The sequence below is a fragment of the Poecilia mexicana genome, unplaced genomic scaffold (assembly GCF_051168715.1).
Source record: "Poecilia mexicana isolate PSO_F unplaced genomic scaffold, ASM5116871v1 scaffold_21, whole genome shotgun sequence".
Classification (NCBI taxonomy): domain Eukaryota; kingdom Metazoa; phylum Chordata; class Actinopteri; order Cyprinodontiformes; family Poeciliidae; genus Poecilia; species Poecilia mexicana.
The window spans coordinates 20346644-20370062 of NW_028263390.1; the positions used below are offsets into that span (position 1 = coordinate 20346644).

At 37.8% G+C, this 23419-nt stretch overlaps 3 protein-coding genes across 3 annotated transcripts in view; 1 reads left to right on the forward strand and 2 right to left on the reverse strand.

Moving 5' to 3' along the window:
* The window catches only part of trim67 (tripartite motif containing 67), a 34475-nt gene extending 33018 nt beyond the window's left edge, over positions 1-1457 (reverse strand). The window contains exon 1 of the mRNA XM_014996245.2: positions 514-1457. Within this exon, the coding sequence (XP_014851731.2) occupies positions 514-1323 (810 nt within the window). The 5' untranslated portion in view covers positions 1324-1457. The remainder of the gene's footprint in view (positions 1-513) is intronic.
* A 3118-nt stretch (positions 1458-4575) lies between these two features.
* exoc8 (exocyst complex component 8) lies at positions 4576-11339 on the reverse strand. The gene is made up of 5 exons (XM_014996244.2): positions 10625-11339; positions 9268-9913; positions 7925-8178; positions 6917-7165; positions 4576-6105 (listed from the first exon to the last, which is right to left on the reverse strand). The coding sequence occupies exons 1-5, from the start codon at positions 11126-11128 to the stop codon at positions 5701-5703; spliced, it is 2058 nt and encodes a 685-aa protein (XP_014851730.1). The 5' UTR covers positions 11129-11339; the 3' UTR covers positions 4576-5700.
* Positions 11340-11998: 659 nt separating this feature from the next.
* Positions 11999-17412, forward strand: sprtn (SprT-like N-terminal domain). The gene is given in 6 exon segments (XM_014996243.2): positions 11999-12589; positions 14131-14230; positions 14307-14435; positions 14522-14735; positions 14738-14794; positions 15534-17412. Coding segments are annotated over 6 exon segments (1641 nt in total). The 5' UTR covers positions 11999-12254; the 3' UTR covers positions 16340-17412.
* Positions 17413-23419: the final 6007 nt, after the last annotated feature.

The window sequence follows — 23419 nt, forward strand, 5'->3', positions numbered from 1 at the left end:
TTCTTGTAATATTCTGACTTTTGTCTTGGAATACTATCACACTGTAGTCATTATTTCAACTTTATTCTTGCACAAGTTTTTTCTCAAAACACTTTGACTTTATTCTAGTATTATTTCCACTTTTTGTCTGATTCAACTTTTTTCTCGTAATGTTATGAATTAATTATCGTAATAGAATTACTTTTTATAATATTATGTCTTTATTCTCACACACTTTATTCTTGTAATTTTATTTTTTATTATTCTTTGTTTTATTTCCTATTATTGATGGAGTAATAATAATACTCCATCATACATTCTTGAACTGCAGTTGGGGGCCACAAAAAAAAATCAGCCCAAGGGCCACAAAGGGCCCGCAGCCCGCACTTTTGACATTCTTGCCAAAGGAGCTTTCTGAGGCAACGTAACGAAATGCAGAAGAAATTAATATTTATCTCTAAAATAAGCCCAAAAACCTCAGTGTTACTGAAAAAACGATCCTTATGGAGCATAAAAAGTGAAGTATGCGCTCACCTTGTGTTGCTTCCACATCACAGCCAGCGGTTTGACGTCGTGCTTGGCGTGTTTCCCCTCCTCCAAACACTTCATGCACACCGGAGCCTTGCAGCTGCAGCAGTACATGCTGAAGTTTTCCGCCTCATGATCCACGCAGGTCCCCGCTTTCCGCGCGGTCAGCACCGGCTGCTGACCCCCAGCACCGCCGCCGCTCGCTGCTCCTCCAGCCGCTTGATTCGGCGACGGCGGCGGCACCAGGCGGTGCTTGGCCAGCGGACCGCGGGACGGGTGGCACCGCTGCTGACAGGCGTTACAGTAATAGACGTCGCACTGCTCGCACATCACCGTGGCGACCACCGGGTTGCGGTCGCACAGCTGACACTTCACCGCGGAGGGGGATGCCGAACACGGGATGCCGCGGGTCTGCTGGTACCGCACCACAATGGCCTCCAGAAGCCGGTTCCGAGGAAACCCCCGGAGACCCCGCTCATCCAGGGACACGCTCCGGTGGCACAGCGGACAGGTGAGGGAGCAGTTCCGATGCGGGGCGACCGGCGGAAATACCCGAACGCCGTTCGGAGACTTCAACTGGCAGGGGGTGTAGGAGCCGTAGCCGCTGTCCGTCTCGCTGTACAGACTCATTTTGTCCATGTCCAGGTAGTCGTAGTCGGAGCTTCCGGAGGCTCGGCTCTGGACCGGAGTCTCCCCGTCCGGCGTCTGGACGGTGATGTTCCGGGCGCACAGCAGGCAGACATTGTGGGAGCACGGCAGCAGGATGGGGTCCCTGAAGAAGGAACCGCAAACGGGGCATTTTAGCTCTTCCTCCATGTCTCCGGTAGCGATGTGTCCGGTGAAGCTGCTGCGGGTAAAACGCTCGAGCACCAACTGCCGCGGACAGCTCCCAGCACTGGTCTGCGCATGCGCACGACTGAGAGCGGTGACGTGTGGGTTGATGTGATTTATAACGGTAATTTAATGACTTTGAAAAGTATCGGATATAAAAATACAGCGGTTGTAGATACATAATAATAATAATAATAATAATAATAATAATAATAATAATAATAAAAGAGGAGTAAAAATCCACCAAAAAACTGAAATTTTGAGATTATCCTCAGAAATTTTCTAGAAAAAAATCTTGAAAATGTCTGAGCTTGAAAAGCTGAAAATATGCTAGAAGAAACTCAGTCTGATGTTTTGGTCTCATTTAACACCCCCATACCCCCCCTTTTTAAGAGAGACTATAATTCATTTTATTTGTTGTTGCTGTTGTTTTGTTTGTTTATTTTGGATATTTAAATTGTCTTCCAGTTCCTGTGTTGAAAGTCCATTACACTTTAAAGTTAAATTTTATTGATTTCTGAAAATGTGTCCTTGCATTATTATAATGTTATTACTTAAAAATTGTCTCAAAACAACAACATTATCGTAATAACTTCTGAAACAATTTATCTTCCAGTAAAATGTATTATTATGACATGCTTCATGGTGACAGCTTCAACAAATATGTAATGTTTGGTTTAGTTTAGTTTTCTTTAAAATAAAAGTTACATACTGCAGCTTTACGGTCTTATTGTGAAAACTACAGAAATGGCTCTCGCTTGCATGGGACATTTGGCAGTGTTGCTGCAGGCTTTCTGCAGGTGCCACTCACACGTCTGTGGTCAGCCATTATAAGAATGGTTTCCAGTCTTCACATGTTGATTTACAATGACTCAATATATTCAGTATGACAAACAAACATACTGACTGGGGGAGATCCCCAGCTGAGACTTGTAATCTCTCCAGTAAACCCCCAGTCTGTCTCTGGACCCCTGCCTGGCTGGATGTGGCAGCTACAGCTGTCTAAGGGGGGGTATTTGGCTGTTTTCTGAAGTCAAATGCTTCTTGGCAGGATCTTCTAATGCAAGAATAGGACAGCTCAGACAAACACAACACCTCAGACCTATATGGATAATGAGATTATTACCCTGTATGTCTTGCCTAGAATAAAGACAGGAGCAAATGAAGCCAGGGAAGAATTTGCTAGCAGCTTGGTGTTAAATCAGTTTTATTCAGTGGACCATTAAAGAGAATCTATTATGCAAAATTCACATTTTCCACATTTTTATACTTCCACTTGGGTCTCAACTGCTTATAAAAACAGCTAAAGTGCTTTAAAACACACACACACACACACACACACACACACACACACACACACACACACACACACACACACACACACACAGCCATTTTGACAATAAATTAGTGTTTTTTGAAAACCTCCTGACTGTTCAGTTACTATGTATGGGCGCTGCATCATTACCTAGCAACCCCAGCTGAGCACATCTCCTAGCAACCCAAGCAGAACTCCAGCACATTTGGTCATCTGGTTTTACCTATGGTATGGTAGGTGTAAATTTCTACCAAAAAACACATACAATTTGAGATTCTCAGAAATGTTCTAAAAATAAATAAATAAAAAACTTTGAAATGTGAGTGTGAAATTAAGTTAGCTAAACAAAGGCGAACAGGTGTATTTTTTTAAAGCAACTTTTCTTTTCATTTAATTAATTTCCCAGTAGTAGCAAACAGTCTCCTAAACAAGACAGAAATGGGTCTTCACTGACATCATTATGTCAACAATAATGGCGGCCGTGATAAAGATAATAATTCTGCGTCCGTTCTGCCGTCGGAGTGATGATGAGGATGAAACATGATCGCTGGTGGAAACACATTCTCCACTAAATGACTATCAGATGGATCCCGAACACGCTAAAAATGGACGAGGGAGCCTCTGCAGCGGATCGACCGAGTAACCTTTGTGTTTGTCACGTTAGCCCTTTGTGTTAGCTGGACATTTAACGGAGTAGACAGCGGCAGCAGAGACTGGGGTCCCTCAGGGAGCCGCATCAATCCCACATCCTGGAACAGATTTCCCATTTATCAGCCCTGTTAGCATCACATTACCTGCCTTTCGCATGTGCTTTGTTGTGAAATGAGGATCTGTGCACATCATTGTGTGAACAATGCCACATAAATCTCCTCAGACAAGACATTTTCTCCAGTTTTATTGCCTTCAGTAACACAAGTTTATGGAAGATTAGGGCAACAGAAAATAAATGAATTCTGATTTTTGCCCTCAGAATTGTAATTCTGTGTCAAAATTCAAAATTAGTAACCAAAGATTATTAGGTGTACATCAATTGTTAGTACATGAAAATAACACAACGGTTTCTTCCTCGCTATAGGATTTAATCTGCACTTCATCCACACTGAAAGTCTGACCCAAATTTACTCTGTAAATTTGAGTTTTGAGACTAGATTAGAGATTATGATGCATAAACAATTGAAACAATTCTTATTCTGAGAAAAAAAAGAATTCTGAGATTCACAACTACAAGGAAAAAAAAGTCAGAATTCGGACATTAAAGTCAGAATTCTGAGATTAAATCCCGAATTCTTAAGAAAAAAATCTAATTTTGAGAAAAATATTCTGAATTCTGAGAAAAATGTCAGAATTTGGACATTAAAGTTTGAATTCCAAGATTAATTTCACCTCACACTCCAGTTAAATAATTTCATCTGCATTGATTTTGCCTTTTTGGCTGCCATCTCTGAGATTTTCTCCAATAAAGACCACTTATGACTGAAGATATTAAAGTAAGTTATGAGTTTCTGTTTGTAAACATCTATTTGCTGATACTAACCTGCCACAAGAGGGCGACAGTTCTTCATAATAATGATTCAAATTAAAACTTTCAGTAAAAAAGTAACAGAAACATCCTCACAAGTCTCTTATTAAACAAGTTCTGATCTTCCAATCTGAGATTCAGGATTATTTAAAACAACTGGAATATTTTGGATAACTTTGGGATTTTTTGATTCTCTTGATGTCTCTGGTTTAACTGTAGTCAGATAAAGTCAATATATTGATAGTTAATTCTGCTTGTTAGACATTTTTACTTGATCTGGAAGTAATGTTTGTACTAAACATTAATGTTGTGCTTTATTAATTAATCACTTGTTTGTTTCTATTGTTTTTTTATGTCTGAAATAAAACATTAAAATGTGTTAAAGTAAAAAAAAAAACTCACATTCGACATAATGGCATAGTTTATTCATCCCTTTTCATCCAACATACAAAATGGCTGCCTCAAAATCAAACAACAAATCTACGACGGCGGATTAGGGCCACTGTAGATTAAAAAATAGAGGGTACATTTCCAACAACAAACTCAGAAACTTGTAGATTATTTTAAGAAATTATATATATATATATATATATCAGAGTTTTATAAGTTGTAAATTTACTAAGAAAAAAATCTAATTTTTAGATTAATCTCAAAATTTCTCTGCTTTCTTATTACAAATTTTCAAACTCAGAAATTTCCTAGATTTTTCTTGAAAATTTCTGACATTTTTTGGTGGAAATGTACTCCTTTTGTTTTTTTAATCTATGATGGCCCTAATGCACCATTGTAAACATCTTGTGTATTTTAACAGTATGAAAATCAACATTAGTGATGGGTAAACCTGTTAAACTGAAGCAAATATCTTTGTTTTATGCAAACATTAAAAAAAAATCTGCATTTGATTATTAAATTTTGCACAAAAAAATGCATTCATGGAAGAGATAAAGAAGCATAAAGTGTATACACTGCAAAAACACAAAATCTTGTCAAGTAATTTTGGTCTAGTTTCTAGCGCAAATCCTTAGTCTACTTGAAATAAGACAAAACTTACACATCAGTAACTTCTCAGCAAGATATAGGAGCTTGTTTTAAGTCAATAATTTCTTAAAATTGCAGAAAAATGACTAGTTCCTCTGGCAGATTATTTTACTTATAATGAGACATTTTTCCCTGTTGTAAGTGAAATAATCTGCCAATAGAACTGGAACTTTTCATCAACATTAGGGAATTATTGACATAAAACAAGCTTCTATTGTTTATTATTTTAAGTGTAATAAGATATTTACACTAGAAACTACACTGAGATACTTGGTAAGATTTAGTTTTTGCAGTGTATTTGCTATGTCCAACTCTGGATGAGGAATTATTTTCATAAACTAAAATAAACCTTTATGTGAGAACAGAAATGGTGTGCTTACTGTTTTCATTTTGCTGCTGCTGCAGCCTCTCAACAAAAAGCAGCAATTAGTGTTTCAGTCAGCTGTGAAATTGCATGGAGGGAACGGATGTGTGGGCGTTCCCGACCGCCTCAAACCAAGGAAGTGGTGCTGTCAGGGTTGATCCGCACCGGCCTGGTGCTCTTCCTCAGGTCCTGCAGCTGCTTGGCCGGCTTCCCCACAGCCTCCTCGAAGCGCCGCTCCACCACTGGCAGCACGGTGTCGTGCAGGAAGCTGGCGTTCTGCAGGATGAAGGACTTCTTGTCGGAGTCCTGCTCGCAGCGCAGGCTGTAGTCGACGTGCTGCACGGCCACCAGGATGATCTCCCGCAGGCTCTCCAGCAGCACCATGTGCAGCTCGGGGAAGTAGAGCTTCAGGCCTTCCTCCAGGAAGCTCATCATCTGCTTGGTGAAGGCTACGACCGTGTAGCTCAGGTTGACCCAGCAGTCGTCGCCTGTGTACAGCTGGAAGTTGATACCACAACTGCGCATCTCTTCCTGCAACAGGAGAGAAGATTGTAACGTTAGCAAAAAAATATTTGTGTTGCTTTTAGAGCTGAACTGATTAATCGGATTAATCACGATGAATCAATTACTGAAATAATTCTCAACTAATCTAATAATCAATTGTTTTCTAAACGATTAATAACTAAATGATTTTTTGTTTACAATTATTTCATAAATGACAAATTAATCATTTCGTAAGCAATTAAACGTTTAGTGAACAATTGTTTTACTAAGCATTTCATAATTTAGCAAAGACTAAGTTTTTAAGTTTACTACAAACTTAAAAACTTTTTTCATTTACCATTGTTTGGTATTTGATAGATTAATCGGTTAGTACACGATTAATCATTTAGTGAAAAATTAATAATTTAGTAAGCCATTAATCATTTGCTAGATGATTAATCGTTTATTAAACAATCGTTTACTAAATAATTAAAACCTAAATTATTTTTTCATTTACAATTGATTAGTAAACTATAGATTAATCGGTTAGTAATTTATTAATCATTTAGTAAGCAATTAATTGTTTGCTAAATGATTAATTGTGTATTAAACAATTGTTTGCTAAACTAAAACTAATAAATCTGAGTCTTTCATAAATTTTACAGTGTATCCACATTCATGTGAGTTATAATTCAGAAAAAGCATTTTTCCACCCACTGTTTCTTCTTTGTGTATCTTTTGGTACATTTTTTGCCTTAAAAAGGAATCTTACAAAATATAGCAAAATACTTCAGCTTCCAAAAGCTGAAAACAATACAGAAAGCAGGACAAAAGATGGGACAATGGCAGTCGGCGCCACCTTGAGTTTGGCCAAAGCCTCAGGGGTCATCAGGTTCATCCTCCTCCACATCTCCTCTGAGTTCCTGTGCTTGGTGGCTTCGATGATGATATCCTTGTAGCTCTGCAGGGACGCCTTGACGTCCTTAACCAGCAGTGACTGCAGAGTGAAGGTCAAGTCCAGGCCGATCTCGGTCAGCTGCTGGCAGTGCTCTTTGGCCACTTTCACGCACTCGGCTGCTGTGGACAGACTCTCCTTACTGTCAAACACCTGAAAAAGTGGAAAACATTCATTAAGCTGAAGAATATTTCTATAACGAGCACCTTGGTGCACCTAAAACCCTCGGCCTCTGTACGGTTGAAGTGAACTCTGGTGATGTTTGAATCCAGATGAGAATGCAAAGCAGAGCAGGTACCGCTCCAAAAGCAGGAAGTGAACTGCAGCACATGGCATTCTGGGTAAATACAACCAAAAAAAGAGCCCAAACCCTTTTTCCATTTAATGTACAAGATCAACCTCAAATTTTCAGAGTCAGAGTTTAAAACTTTTGAAACTCAGACATTTTTAAGTTTTTTTTTTATAAACTTAAATTTTTGACTTTTGAAACTCGGAAATTTTCTATTTTATTCCAGAAAATTTATGAGATCAATCTCAACATTTCAGATTTTTTTCTACCAAATTTTCACCTTTTTTAGAAGATTTAAAAGATTCATCCAAATTATTTTTTAGCTTTTCCTAGCAACTTTTCAACTTTTGAAACTCAGAAATTTCCACATTTTTCTAAAAAATTTCTGGTTAATCTAAAAAATTCTGATTTCTGCCTTGCAAATTTTCAGCTTTTGAAACTCAGACATTTCCGTGTTTTTTGTAGAAAAAGTTTTTTTGGCGGAAATTTACTCCTTTTTTTATATCTACGAGAACCATGAAAATGTAACAAATGTTGCGATTTTGGTCCACAATTGAGCCAAATCTACCAGACCGTCAGGTGTGAAAACACCTTTGAACCCGTCTCTTAGCGTCTTCGCTGACCTGTTTGCTGAAGGCGTCTACAAACATGGTCATGGCCGACCTGGACCAGACCACGAAGGCCGAGTAGCAGCCCGTGTTGCCCGCGAAGTCCATCTCAAACTCTTTGGCGGTTTCCAGCAAGCTGGTGAAGAAGATGTTGCAGAGCTTGTGGATGTAGAGAAGCGTGGCTCCTTCGATGCGAAGCTGCCGGATCGCTGTCTGGACGGCGGCGGCGCGGTTCTTCAGGAAGAGTTCGCACGCTTTGGTGGACTGACCTGAAATCAGCAGAATCCATTACACAGTGATACATTAAAGTATCACTGATTTTCCAGTACGACACAGAAGTCTGGACCTTGGTATTTATTCAAATATGTTTCTGTGGGGGGTTTGATCAACAGTTCTCAATGTTTTGTTACACTTTTCTAGTTTTGATTTGGTTTAGTGGTGCAATGATTACAGCTTTGGAGTGCCTGACCTGCAAATACCTTTTTTTTTTTTTGTCTGAAAATTTGCTAAAAAAAAAAACATAGCGACAAAGTCAATAAGCTGGAAAAGGCCTGGACATCTTGGCTGAAAAACATTATTTAAAGATCTGAAATACTACCAACCCCCCTGTGTTTTTTAAGCAGTTATGAGGCACTGTGGCAAAACTTTAAACTGCTGCTGCGCCAGTTACTCAACAGGCTGTTGCTAGGTAACCAAAGAGTGAGTGAGTTGCTAGGTAACCAAAGAGAGAGAGAGTTAGTTCATGGTCGCCCAAATAGTGTTAGCTTCTAGCCAGAGACCCCCTTAGTAAGCCCACAGACAATGCTACAAAATATGTAAAAAAACAGAATTTTACCATTTTTTTCAAATTTTTATTTTCTCTTCAATAATTATTACTTTCGTTTAGCATAAATGCTAACCTCATACCTTCTGATTTTACTTGGCAACATGTTCTGTGTGGTGGAACATTTTCTAAGATAATATATTATGACTATTAATCTGATGTTGCTATATTACCAGGTACAATTTTCCACCTCCACCTCCTCTTTTGATTAAAAAAAGTAATATTTTTACTATTTATCACATCAAATTTTATTTAGTCTCCACAGTGTCGCCTTTTGAAGCAGCTGCAGTTTTTTTCTTATCAGAAATTGTTCCATTTCTAGCTAGAGGAGCAAAGCAACTTGATAAATTTGACTGCCAGTCTGATTAATTGTGTTTTCCTGAATTTCCATTTCCTAACTTTTACCTCCATATTCAATAAGTTTTTTTTTAACTTGTATATTATAATAATAACTACAAAACTTTAAATTTATGACTGGAAAGTGTATTTCTTCATATTTGTTTTCTCATTTTCCTCCACTTTGAGAAACACTGACCAAGTCGGATGAGTTGGGACACCGCCCGTCGGGTCGCTTTAGGTCCACCGCGAAGGGAGCGATCTGGAGACAACTCAAACACCAGAACCTCCGTCAGCTGCCGCACACGCTCGTCCACCTTCGCCCGGAGCTCCTTCACCTTGGGCGTCGCCGGCTGGTCCTTCAGATACTCATTCAGCTTGTCCAGCAGGTCCACTGCGCCCTCGAAGTCCCTCTGCGCGATGCACACGTCCAGATCCTCCGGCAGCTCCTGGATCCACTCCATGCTGAGATCCACGCTGTCCTCCGACTCCACCGTTTCCTCGTCCTCCATGTCGAAGGGGTTGGTGGACACCTCGGCCCGCACCGGAGACATGGGGACCTCCTCCTCCTTCTTGTGCTTCTCCTTGGAAACTTTGTTCTTCTTGGTCTCGTCCAGAATCTCCAGCCACTCCTTCTTCACTTTGCTGTTCTCTGCCTGGAAGATGCGGCTGTCGGGGAACATGAGGATCTTGAACATGTCCTTCATGGGGGGGTTGTCCTTCACGTTCACCACGGCGAAGCTCTCAAGGTCGTACAAGGCGTTGTATTTGTACTTCACCGTGCCTCTGCGGTTGGGTAACCAGGTGGCGATCAGCAGGCAGTCGTTCATGAGGAAAGCGTGAACCTGGTGAAAACAAGAAGTGTGCCAAACCAATTAAAGATTATTTTGTGCACCAGATTATTGAACAAAATAAAAAACTTTGATATGACTTGGGACAGATGTTTCCACAGGCTTGATTCGCTGAAACAAATCCACCAGTCACTGATGGCAAGCATGGTTGTCAAGGAAAAATTATTTTTTGTACTAAAATCACCAATATTTATTTTAGTCTACACATTATGAACCACAGAAATCATATATATTTAGTTAAACTTGTGTTTTCTTTTCCTGGTGGACATATAAATATATTTTTTAAATCAATTTACTGAAAACAGCAACACATTCAGAGCAGCACTTAAGCCAAAAATGTACAAAAAACATAAACATTTTGTGTTCAAGTTAACAACACCTTTGTCTGTGAATATGTTTTTAGCTTCAGCGTCACTTGTTCAGATTTACTAAAGGAATGTTGCATTGTAGGCAATAAAATTTTTATTTTCTTATTTAAAAAAGGAATTGAATTTCTTATTTATATGTTTTGATGTATTTCTAACATTGAACAGCAAAAGACTTCAGTGGTTAAATGAGAAAATTGTAGAACGTGTTTTATTCGATTAATCGTCGATTACTAGTTGTAGCCCTATTTTTTATATTTGATTATTATCATTGTGTTTGTTTTCTTCTCATTCACTTTTGCTAACATTTTACCCATTGTAAATAATGATTTCATTTCACCTTCTGGATGGGCGACATGTTGTCCACGTCAAACTCTACCAGGTCTCCATTGTAGACCAGGTGCCTCCCCGGGGTGTCCATGATGTTCTTTGCTCCTTCCACCTTCTCCAGCAGGGAAGTGAGCGTCCTCTGCTTCAGCTCCTCTGTCTCCTTGGGGAAGGCTGCCTGCATCTCCTTGGAGGTCTCATCTTTATCCGTGGAGAGGAGGGACTGAGTGATGCTCTCCATGATGCTCTTCTGCTCGGTCAGGATGTGGCTCAGCTGGTACATCTCGCTCTCCAGGTATGAGATCTCCTTGGCCGTTTCGATGAACTGCCTGTAGTTCTTGTAAACATTCTTTTTGAGGTTCTGGGCCGTCTCGTCGGCCAGATTCTGGATTTTCTGCCGATGCTCCTGCAGGTCTCTGTCTCCGTCGGACTGCTGGGACAACTGCTTGACGTAGCTTTGCGGGTCGAAATTGGGCGATTCGAGAAGCTTCCGTAGTCGGTTCCCGGTTTCAGACATCTTTAGTCCTCAGTTTTAGTCACGTATTAAATCAAAAGTAGAATTGGGAAGGAGAAGAATGACAACAGGGGAAAAACTCATTCATATCCGCTAATACACAAACAGGAAGTTGTTTGAAGGTGGACACCCGGGTTGTGAACGTCACGGGGATTGGCACGCCAACGGCGCCGCCATATTGGGAAGGTAAACTCTAACCCACACAGCTAAACAAAATACAATAAAATAGAAATAGAACGTTTGTATTGAATCACGTTTATTTATTTATTTATTTATTTATTTATTTATTTATTTATTTATTTAATTTTACCACAGAATTTAATTAAGGACACCGAGATAAGATTTCTTATTTTTCTCTCAGATATATTACATTTTTCAGAGTTCTAACTTTAATCTAAGATATCTCGACTTTTTTCGTTTTTTTCTCAGCATTTTAAGTTTTTTTTCCTTCAGAATTCTGACAGACTATTTACCAAATATCCTATTTATTCTTACTACAGTATTTTCTTGAACTGATACTTTTTACTTTTAGTTTAGTAAAACAATATTTTTGAAGTAGTCCTACTCTTATGCTCTGAGTATTTACCCACCTCGATATATTAAATATTAAACAAATCTATTTTTGATATGTAAAATTCAAAGTATATTTGACTTGAGCGTAGAACAACATCCGGGTCAGGTTTGGACAGGAAAGCGTAGTCAAGTTTATGAGTTAACGCTGAACATCTCGTAAATAAAGGCAAAATGTATTTTATTGATTGAGAGTTTTAGTTTAAGTAATTTTATTATTTAGATTTTAAACAAAAAATGTCGAAAATCTCCCAAATGACTGAAGCTACTCCAAAAACTTATGCTTTTATTTTTGAACAATACCGGAAATACATCATTTCCACTGCAGCACTTTGACTTATCGGCTCTAGTTTTTAGCAAATCGGCAGTTATCTGTTACTCTTGGCTTAGAAAATGTGGCTTAATTAGGAAATATGACCAAAACCAGCGCACTTTTACTCTGATAGGATTTTATTATGATCTGGTCGAAGTTGTTGTTCACTCCAGAACTTAGATTGTTTTAATTTTACATGAATATCGGGCAACAAAGCTAGTTAGCCTCCTGCTAGTTGTTGTTGTCATGGATGCTGATTTCCTGCTCGCCATTCAGCTTCAGGAACAGTTCGACACCGAATACCAGACTTCCCAGATCCCACCGGACTGTTTTCTGGAGGATGGCTTCGGCCATAGCAATAAGAAACAGAAAGTTGAGTCACACGGAGGTGGCAGCGGCGCTGTTACCCGCTGGAAGCCGCCGACCGCTCAGCCCGAGAGGCCGCTGAGCATCGTAGACGAGTCCTGGGAGATGCTGGACCCCAACCCGGACTTGAGGTCCATGTTTCTGGAGTTCAACGACATGTTCTTCTGGGGGAAACTCAACGGAGTGGAGGTCAAGTGGAGCCCCAGAATGACTCTGTAAGACCCTTTTTATTTAATCATTAGGAATAAGGCAGAAATATCAGCATTTCTCAACACAAAATCATAGACTGATGCTTCTGATTTTCAAAGTTTGGGTGGAAGTAGATGTGGACGATTAATCGATTAAATTGAATGATCGATTGGGGGTGTTTGAATTTTTTTTTTTTAAATATTGGGATCTTTTGGCCCGTGCACTCCTTATTAGTTCAGAGTGATATAATTTAACTTTTATTTATTTGGACTTTGAATGAGAGAATATTCCTCATTGAAATGAAAATGAGGAATGTTAAACATCTTGTGAACCTATATTTTTGTGTAAATGTTACAGGTAATACATAATACCTAATAGAAATACTTAACCTTTTAACACATCAGGATCAAATTGTTATCAGTAGTAGGATGTTGAAAAGGTCATACAAACAATTTAGAAGAAAAAAAGAACTGCAAGGACTAAGGTGGTCACAAGAGAACCTGATAACTATTTTTCTCAAGAAAACAATTTTCTCACAAATACAAGACGTTTTATCTGGCAATTTTCATTTATTTGCTAATATTCTTGTAATAAAAAAAAATTCTCATATCCTGGCCCTTCTAGTCCAAAACATCTCCTGTTGATGAGGAGGAATGATGACTAGTCAATGGAAACACATGTAGCTGTTTGTGTCCTTGAGGAGAACCACAAACCGGATCAGTGACGGGGAGTAGTCCGGGTGGAGTCCAGCCCAAAATGAGGATGCCGGGTCGTAAAAGTGACCCCCGGTTTGCAATACACAAAACCTCAGGAGACTCATTCAGAACCACAAAATACATGTGGACAGAGCAGTCCTCCTCCCCTGACCTCACCGTGAACTCCACTCCACTGCACTTTCCAAATCTCAGCAGCTGAACATAAAGCTTCCTTTCCATGGCAGTGGGAGCTAATTTCAAAACACAGAACAAGCAGAACCATTTCAGAAAACACAAATTCATGTGGCTGGCAAAGAGCAATCCTATCAGTAACGTCAAAACAATGCTGAGAAGTTTTGTCTGCTTTCCTTGACTACTTTCTCTACAGGTTGCCTTTGAGTAAAAGGTTTATATTCTGAGCAGAGAAAACAAGATTGTGATTCCCAGAGGAGTAATTATGAATATTTCCTATAATAACAAATCAAAATATTGACCTCAAAAACAATTTTAACAAGATAAAATGTATCATTCAAGTAATCCCTGGAAATGGTGTGAAAATATGCATTCTGTCAGTCAAGTCTTTTATTTCATCATGTTCTGTAGCTTTGTCATTTTTCATCTGCTCTTTTTTATTTTCTTTTGTTTATTTTACACATTAAAATCAGTTTAAACTTTCAGACATGCAGGAATGCACTGATTTATATCTGATATTCATTTAATGGCCAGTAACTGATATTTATAGATATCATATTCCTTTCTTTTTGTAAAGTAGCAAAGAAAAACTAGGTGTTTAAGAATTTAAATTAATCATGCAAATGTTAATGTTCTGAATAAATAATAAGCAGTTTCCTGCTTTTGTTGTTTTTCTGTAGGTGTGCCGGTGTGTGCTCTTATGAAGGCCGAGGCGGACTCTGTTCGATCCGGCTCAGCGAGCCTCTGCTGAAGCTGAGGCCCAGGAAAGACCTGGTTGAGGTCAGACTCTGTTGTAAAAGAAAGATTTTTATTTGTATTTCTAATATACTGATGTTGCTACCTGTTTGTTTCACAGACTCTCCTCCATGAAATGATCCACGCCCTCCTGTTTGTGACCCAGAACAACCGAGACAGAGACGGACATGGACCCGAGTTCTGCAAACACATGAACAGGATCAACAAGGCCAGCGGGACCAAAATCACTGTAGGCGTATTTCCTTCTCCACTGAGCTCCAGCAGCTGATGATCCTCAGTTTGATCTGAAATTCGCATTTATTGTTGTCTTTGTAGGTCTACCACAGCTTCCATGATGAAGTCGATGTCTACCGGCAGCACTGGTGGCGATGCAATGGGCCCTGCCAGAACCGCAAGCCTTACTTTGGGTACGTGAAGAGGGCCATGAACCGGGCCCCGTCCTCTCTGGACCCCTGGTGGGAGGACCACCGGAGGTCATGCGGTGGGACTTACACTAAGGTTAAAGAGCCTGAAGGATACGGGAAAAAAACAAGAAGACCTCGGAGAAGAAGACAGCAGGGAATGGAAAGCCTTCAGAAACAGTCAAAGGTGATTTGGTTTTACCTTACCTGCAGTGTTCAGGTTTAACTTTCCTAGCAGTTCGGTTGGTTTTGATTAGGGATGATACGATTAATCGTGATTAATCGATTGAAATAATCGTCAACTAATTTAGTAATCGATTAATTGTTAACTGGAGAATACAGACTAAAAAAAAAGGCAATTTGTTGAAAGAACAACATACTCAGAGTATTAATTAAGACAAAACAGTTTGAAAAATAAATAATTTTAATTTAAGATTAGTCCTTTTTCTGTTAATATGTTGTAGTCGCATAGTCTTCACCTGTTTCAAATTCTGTAAATAAAATCTTCTATTAATCAGTTATTTTAAAAAGTAATAAACACAGCTGAGCTTCATATATTAAAGCTAAAATTATATTTTTTTTAGTTGCAGAGGTAATAAAGCGTATAATAAAGATTGGCAAGAAAATGTTTTTTCCTTAAGTAAAAAAGGAAATTAATTGTTTATTTGTATTATTTGATTTTTTTCCTAATATTTCATACAGTAAGCTTAGGTGGTTAAATGAAAAATCAGCAGAAGGTGCCATTTTTATTCAATTAATCGTCATAATAATCAATTAATTGTTAGAATAGTTGATTAATCTTCAAAAAATAATTGATTAATCATCAGAATAATCTATTAATTGTCAGAATATTTGAGACAGTAATCAATTTCTACAATAACCGTTCCCTCCTGCCTTATTTTGACACTTGCTGTTTTTGTTCCCAGCTTCTGGATCTCAGGACATCAGGAACGTCATCCCTTTCAGCGGGAGAGGCTTCCTGCTGGGAGGGAAGTCCCAAATCTCCTCCTCTTCCTCTCCATCTCGCTCGCCATCAGTGCCTTCTTCATCCAGCTCCGTCTCCTCTCCAGTTCGCTCCGGCTTATCGGATCAAACCAACTCCATCTCAAACGCCCGACCCTCTTTTGGAGTAAAACCTCCTGCGAAGAGATCCGTCGGAAACACCAGAGTGTTCGTCAACGTTAACGGCTCGCCGGTGAAAGTTCCTAAATCTCAGGGAGAGAGGATGAGACAAGCCTCCATTCAGGATCTGTTCAACAGCGCCACCATCAGGAAGTCAGGAGAAACCACAGAAACTTCCCCTTCCTCTACATCCAACTCCAGTTTGCAGCTTTCGCCTCTAAAGCCAGCAGCACCTGCAGGCGGCGCTGCAACGCCGTCTCAGTCCAAGTATTTCAGCGACTCTGGGGTTCAAAATGGAGGCCAGGTGTCGAGGAAAAGGTCGCGGGACGACCGAAGCACCTCAGTCAGCATCTTTGATTTCTTTGAGAAGACAATGAGCAGCAGCTCAGCAGCAGCGAGGGAGACGGGAAAGACACAGACGGCGTCTGCCGCCACCCCAGCATCTCTTCACAGCAGGAGCTCTTCCTCTTCCTCATCTTCCTGCACTTCCTCATCTTCCTCCCCTTCCTCATCTTCCTCCTCTTTGGTGATGATGGTCAGCTGTCCTGTGTGCCAGGTTAAGATTCAGGAGCAAAAAATTAACGAGCATCTTGATTCTTGCCTTTCTTGAATGGCGTTTAAATTAAAAACTCTGTCACAGATTTTTAGGAATTTATACGGAAGAGGATAAGGGCCAAAAAGAATTATAATAATTTTGGCTCTAACATTAAATTGCTAGAATTCTGACTTTATTCTTAGAATTCTGAGAAAATTCTGATTTCTTTTTTCTCAGAATTTAGATTTTGTTTTCAGAATTTTGACTTTAATATTCTGAAATCAAAAGTCATAACCCTGAGAAAAGAGTCAGAAATCTGACTTTAATCTCAGAATTTTGACTCTCGGACTTTAATCTTTTGTGATCAAAAGTCAAAATTGGGCAATTTTTTTTTCTTTTTCAAAATTCTGAGAATTCTGACTTTAATCTCACAATTCAGACTTTTTAGTCAGAATTCCGCCAAATTATTTTCACAAAATCTTGACTTTAATCTCAGAATTTTTACTTTTTTTCCAGAAGATTTTGACAGCAGAATTTTGACTTTAATGTTCTGAGATCAAAATTCTGAGAAAAAAAGTCACAATTCTTTATTTATTTTTTTTGTCTTAATGGCCCGAATCTCCTTCCGTAGATTTCAGCTTCTTGTTGCCTTTCAGCTTTGATACCTTTGGATGCTTGTTGGTTCTCATCTTCTCTCCTGTAGAAATGATGTCAGTGGAGCTGATTGTTTTATGATGCATATCAGTTCTGCAGAATCGACTCAGGTCTGAACTCTTTCAGTTTTACTGCCTTCAAAATGAATAGATAATTAACGTTTTAAAGATGGCCGCCATGTGCAGACCTCAGAAAGCTCCCCTGAGGATTGTGGGGGTTTATTTGTGCCTCTGCCCTTCACTTTCCAGCTGCGTCAGGAGAATCAGGTTTCACTGTCGTCGGCTTTTTGTTTTTGCACATCTTCCCGTTTCCACTGCAGAGGGAAACGCGATCGATGATGTTTATCTCTGATATTTCTGCAGGAAATAAACAGTTTAGATGCTTCACTTTACATTTATAGTTGTTTCGTTTTTATGTGTGTTTTAAAGACGGTTCTGATGTAAAATATTCTAAGCTTTCTATTGCCAAATAAATCATTTTATTGATTAAACTAATATTGATTTTGCTTCATTATTCATTCATTGGTCAATGTTCCAGTTATTGATCTGATCAGGTTTGTTTTCAGTCTGGATTTAAAGGAACTCAGTGTTTCAGCAGTTATGCAGTTTTCTGGAAGTTGCTCCCAGATTAGTGTTGCCTAGAAGCTGAATGCTGCGTCTCCATGTTTGGATCTTGTGGATGCAGATCAGATTATTTTGACGACTTTAACTTTTGTATTGCAGCAAATTTTGACGTATTTATTTGACAAGCTAAAACTAAATTTTTCAGTGCAACTAATGATCTATGATGAGAGGATTAGGGCCATACTAAGAATATTTCTTAATAAGTAAGAATAAAGTTTTGATAAGTTGCTCAGTACTTTGTACCAAATACTTTTACTTGAGTAAAAGTAGGTTGGCGTTTCTCTGCTATTGTTTTCAGCTTCAAAGGGTTGCCCAGATGGATTGTGGGCGTATTTGAGCAGAAAATGGGGCAGAATGGAAAGGTCAGAGGTCAAGGCTACGTGGGGCCAGCTGTTGATCGCAGACGCTCCAGAAACAACAAGTACTGCCTCTCAATTTCAACCGTCTGTTGGCGTAATTAAACCTCCAGAAGTGTTTTCTCTTACGCGTTTCTTACGCACAAGCAGTTTGTCCGATCCGTTTCCTGTTCGGTGACAGGATGAAGAATCGTTTTGTGAGGAAAACGGCGTCGCTCACAGCAGCTGCTGCTCCGCTTTCCTGACCTGCTGCTGCATTTTGACTCCCTGTGGGAGGCCAAACCGCCCCGAGCCCCAACAGCCGCCTTCCCTCCTTCCTGTCGGCCTTTAGTCTCACGCTGACAGTGACGCGTCCCAGACGAGACCCGAGTTCAGCTCAGCTGCTGCTGCAGCAGAATAACGCGGCACGCTTAGCGGCCGGTGCATCTGCAGGAGGGGGAAGACGTCCTGCAAGGAAACCAGTCAGCTCATTCTGTAGCTGATGCTGTCAGATTCCAGCTACGTTAACAAACCTTCACAGTTTGGGAGAATTCATCTGGACAGGTGTGTTAGGGTCATTGTTGATGCAAAACAAAGGAGGAGCAAATTTACTGCAACAGCCTCCCCCTTAGAAATGTTGATTTGAAAGTCAAACATTTATATCATTGAAACTTTTCTCAATAAAAAAAAGAGTACATTTCTTAATTTGAAAAGTTGAATAATATTCTAGGAGAAAATCAGAAACTTTAAGATTAATCTAAAAACTAAAACTTTGGATAAACCATCAAAATTTCTAAGTTTCTAAAGTTTTAAATTTTTGACTTTGAGTGTTTTCTAGTAAATTTTCAACATTTCAAACTCAGAAATGTCCTTGTTTTTTTCTGAGATTGAGCTCAAATTTTGTAATTATATTCTAGCAAGTTTTTGATACTTCTTGTTTTTTTCTTGAAATTTTGTATTAATCTCAAAATTTAATTTTTCTTTCTTGAAACTTAAATTTTCTAAAATCAGAAATTTCCTTTTTTTTCTTACAAAATGTCAGAGATTTTTTTATAACAAATTTTCAATCTGAGAAATTTCCAAGATTTTTCTACAGTGTCTGAAATTGATCTGAAAATTCAGAAATTTTCTTATTGTTTTCTAGAAAATTCCCGAGTTTTATCTCAAAAATTCAGATTTTTCTAGTATTTTTTTTTTTTCTTTTTAAACTCAAAACTGTCCATGGTTTTTCTAGAACATTTCTAAATTTGACCTCAAAATTCTAATTGCTGTCTAGCTGTTATTTTACCTTTAAGTTCAGAAGTTGTTTTTTTTTCTAGCCCATTTTAAACTTTTTAAACTCTGAAATTTCCTTGTTTTTCCAGAGAATTTCAGAGATTAAAATCAGAATTCTTCTCTTTTTCTCGGCGGCCCAAAGTCTCTCCTGTTCTGATGCCGTTTTTGGGGTAAACCGACCAACTGTAATTGTTGTGGTTTTTAACAGCTAATTCCTTTCCAGCGAAGCCTAAGTGGATATCTTTAGAGCATTATTAGCCGGATTTGACTCAGAGATTGAAAGCCATTGTGCGTTTGACCACAAGGATTAACTCAACCCTGCTGGGTTTCCTGGATCTTCCATCGTTTGTCTAATCCTCCAGCTTTAAGGCCGTTGATGACGGTGAAGGAAATGTTTTAAAAAGGTAAATCTCTGGAAAAACAGCTTATTGACCTCGATCATATGGCTGAACTCTCAGATTTAGAAGCAGGATTAAATGGTTGAGTTGCTTCTCAAGGAAAAATATGCAGAATTCAGATTAACAGATTTATTTGAAACAACAACCAGCATTCAGCAGGTTTTAAATACTTAAGGGGATTTTTTAGTTCAGATCTGGGAAGAGATTTTAAAACCGCAAAACATAAAATCTCACCAAGTACTTTTGGTCTAGTTGCTGCTGAAAATATCTTAGGTCACTTGAAATGAAACAAAACTGACTTACAAATAACTAAATATAGGAGCATATCAGTAGAACAATCTCAATAAGTAGAGATAAAATAATCTAAATCTCAACTGCATTTCAAAGAAATTTGATATTGTTTTAGATTTCAAACTCAGAAATGTCCTTTTTTCTAGAAAATTTCTGAGTTTGGTCTCAAACTGTATGATCTTTTTAAAGCAAATTTTCAACTTTTCAAACTCAGAAGTTTCTTTGTTCTTGAAAAACTAAGAAATGTGTTAATTCATAAACATATTCAGATTTATTACCAAGTGAATTCAATTAAAAATTAAATTAAATGAAAAGCTGTAATTTAAATACATTTAAAAGTGATTACTTGAAATCTGAGGATGTTAAAATCCTTTGTTTTTCTTTGTTGGTTTTAGGGTCAGTAGGAAAACTCTGCCTCTCTGCATGTTTTTTAATGGCATGACGTTGTTTTCCAGCACTGTTCTGTGAAAATTCACTGAGTCATTTGAGGTCTGGATCTAATCTGTTATCTGACCCAGAACAGTTTTCTTTCTCCTCCATAACAGCCAAAATAAGAAGCATCCTAAAAACTAGTCCATGTCCTTCACTGTTCCAGTTGGTTTTATGTGAATAAACTCCACAGCTAATTCAAAATAAAAGTATTCAGGTAAACAGAGAGAGACGAGAAATAGCACTCCTAAATTTATTTTTTCTTCTTTTCATTGCTTTTTTCATTAAAGCATTGAAATTATATGATAATAAAATGTGTTGTAAGATGAATAATCCATAAAAGAGCATTATTAGGAAAGGAAACATTTATACAGAAATGGGATTTTTACATATTTGTTGAAGCTGTCACCATGTCATCAGAGTGTAATATGAAACTAATGAGTGCTAACCAGACATTTGTAGTAAATAGTTACATTCACTTGAATAACTTTTTAGAAAAACAAAAAACAAAAAAGTACTTTTAGAAGTATTTTTACTACCCTGTACTTTTTACTTTTACTTGAGTAATTTTATTATGAAGTATTTCTGCTCTTACTTGAGTAAAATTTCTGGATTTTCTGCCCACTGAATGGAAAACAAACATGTTTTAATAAAAAATTCACCATAAACAGACATAGAACTGCAGTTATTGTTAAATTTTCACAAGTTTTCTATTGAAACAAACTGATTTTATTTTGTTATTTTTTTGTAATATTTTGGTCCATCTGATTATTTGTAAATGTTAAATGATTTATAATGTGATCAGTTACTCAGTACTTCAGTAGAAACTACTTTTTTACTCTTACTTGAATGCAATATTTGGGTTCTCTGCCCACCTCTGGCGGTACAAACAACCAATCAGAGCCGGGAGGCGGTTCTTAGTGCCATCATGAATGCTAATGCTAGTTAGCATAAGCACCATGATGGCGGATAAACGTTTTCCTCTCAAGGTAAGTTGTTTCTCCCTCATTAGCACATCTAGCGGCATGTCCACGAGTTGATTGACAGCACAAAGACCCGCCTCCTGGCTCTGATTGGTTGGTTTTGGTCGGGAGCCTAGCATTTCTTCAGAAGCTCATCTTTTCACAGATTACCTGTCTCATCACAAACTGTCACAACATGGTGACAGTTTTAACAAATAAGTAAAAAGCATATTTTTATATAAAAGTTAAACACTGCAGCTTTAATTTGGGGGATCTGAGGTTTCAGTCTTAATCTCTGTGTGTGGTAAACTTGCCCCTCTCTTCCTGAGGAACATGCGTGATGCTTTTGTGTTTTAGCTTCAAGCTTCTTTAAGTTGCTTTGTTGGAAGGACGCAGCAGAGCTTGGGGGTGGAAATGAGGACCGTCGTCTCTCTTTTGTGCTCAAACTATTGTCTTTGACACACACACGCCTTTTCATGACCTCAAAAAAAAAAAAAAAACCCTACACACACCATGCCGTCTGACAAGTTAGATATAATGTCTATCCAAGTCATTTCCTGCTAAAGTAAATTATCAAACAAAACAAGAAGGAAAAAAGAGAATACTGTTGTTTCTAAGTGTTTGTTGGGAAACGCCTCGCAGCCTCTGTGTTAAAATGACAGGAAGCGGATTTAACTACTCAGCCAAAAGCCAATTTTTTAGCGACTTGCAGCAACCAGTCATAAAACAACCAGAAGGGAATTTCAAAATAAAAGCCGTTTGGTGAAATTTGTATATTGGACAGTTGATTTAACCAGTATTAAGTTTGTGTTGCTTTCTCTGATGACAGAAAATGTTCAAAGATTAAACTTTAAAGACATTAATTTTATTTAATTATTACCAGATTTGTAATAGTTGTAACATTTGTGTGTGTAGAAATATAATTTTAAGAATAAAATTATATTTTAGAAATAAAATTTCTGTCGTTCTTCACAGAGCTTGGGTTGGAAAAAAAATACGGCAGGTTCTAAATGAACTAATAAATCAGAATATTTTAGTTCAAAACTGTAAAACTATTTAAAATTAATATCAAAGTTGAAATTTTGTCCATGAGAGTGAACGTTTTCTAAGAAACAGGAGGATCAACACTTCTTTGTGCTTTTTAACATGTTTTAATTTGTCAGAACATATTTTTATATTTTATTAATATGAGAAAATTTCTCATTATAAAATTTTTAAGATTTTCGTGTTATAAAAGAAAGTTTTCTCATTTTAACAAGAAACGTTCTTATAACGAGATACTGCTCCTGAATTTATGTCTAAGCTCAGGCAGGTAAATGTTTCTGTATGATAGTGTATAGATAGAAGACAAACAGGAAATTTCGGCTAAAAATACTCAGGAATTTTGAAATTAATCTCAGAATTTTTTTGTTATAAAAATTGAAGAAATTAGTGAGAGAAAAAAATCTGAAATTTTGAAATTGATCTTAGGAATTTTCTACAAAAATCTTTGAAATTTCTGAGTTTGAAAAGCTGAAAATATGCCTGAAATTTTCTGAGACTATCCTCAGAAAATTTCTAGAAAAACTAGATTTTCGTTCCTAAAACTTGAACAATATTTGACTTCTACAAAATTTCTGCAATTATTTTTTTAAATACAATTTTACATATTTTGTCAATTTCTGTTTCAAAACGTAAAAATGTGTATCTTTTGAAATTAAAAAAATGCAATTCCAAAAGTAAAAAATCTATGTAGTCAAATATTTTTGACTTTTGAAACTCAGAAATGTGCATGTTTTTGAGATTAATCTAGAAAATTTCTCAGTTTTTTCTTGCAAAATTTTGACTATTGAAGCTCAGAAACTTTCATGAGATTAATCTCAAACTCAGTTTTTTTCTCACAATTTTTCAACATTTGGAGTTCAGACATTTTCTCATTTTTCTAGAAATTTTCTGAGCTCAATCTAAAAAATTGTTAGTTTTTTTGTTGTCGGAAATGTTCTCCTTTATCTCTATCTGATATGGCCCTCTTGCGCCGTCGTACTTCCGTAATAAACTACTAATAAGTTTCAAAAACTCCGTACTATCCCTTTAAATATTGGAAAAAAAGAGCTCAATTGTAGTTTAGGAGTTGGGGCTTTTACTTTGTAGCATCATACAGGAAATGTTACGTCACTGGTTCAGTTAACTTAACGCAGCGTCCCTCTCC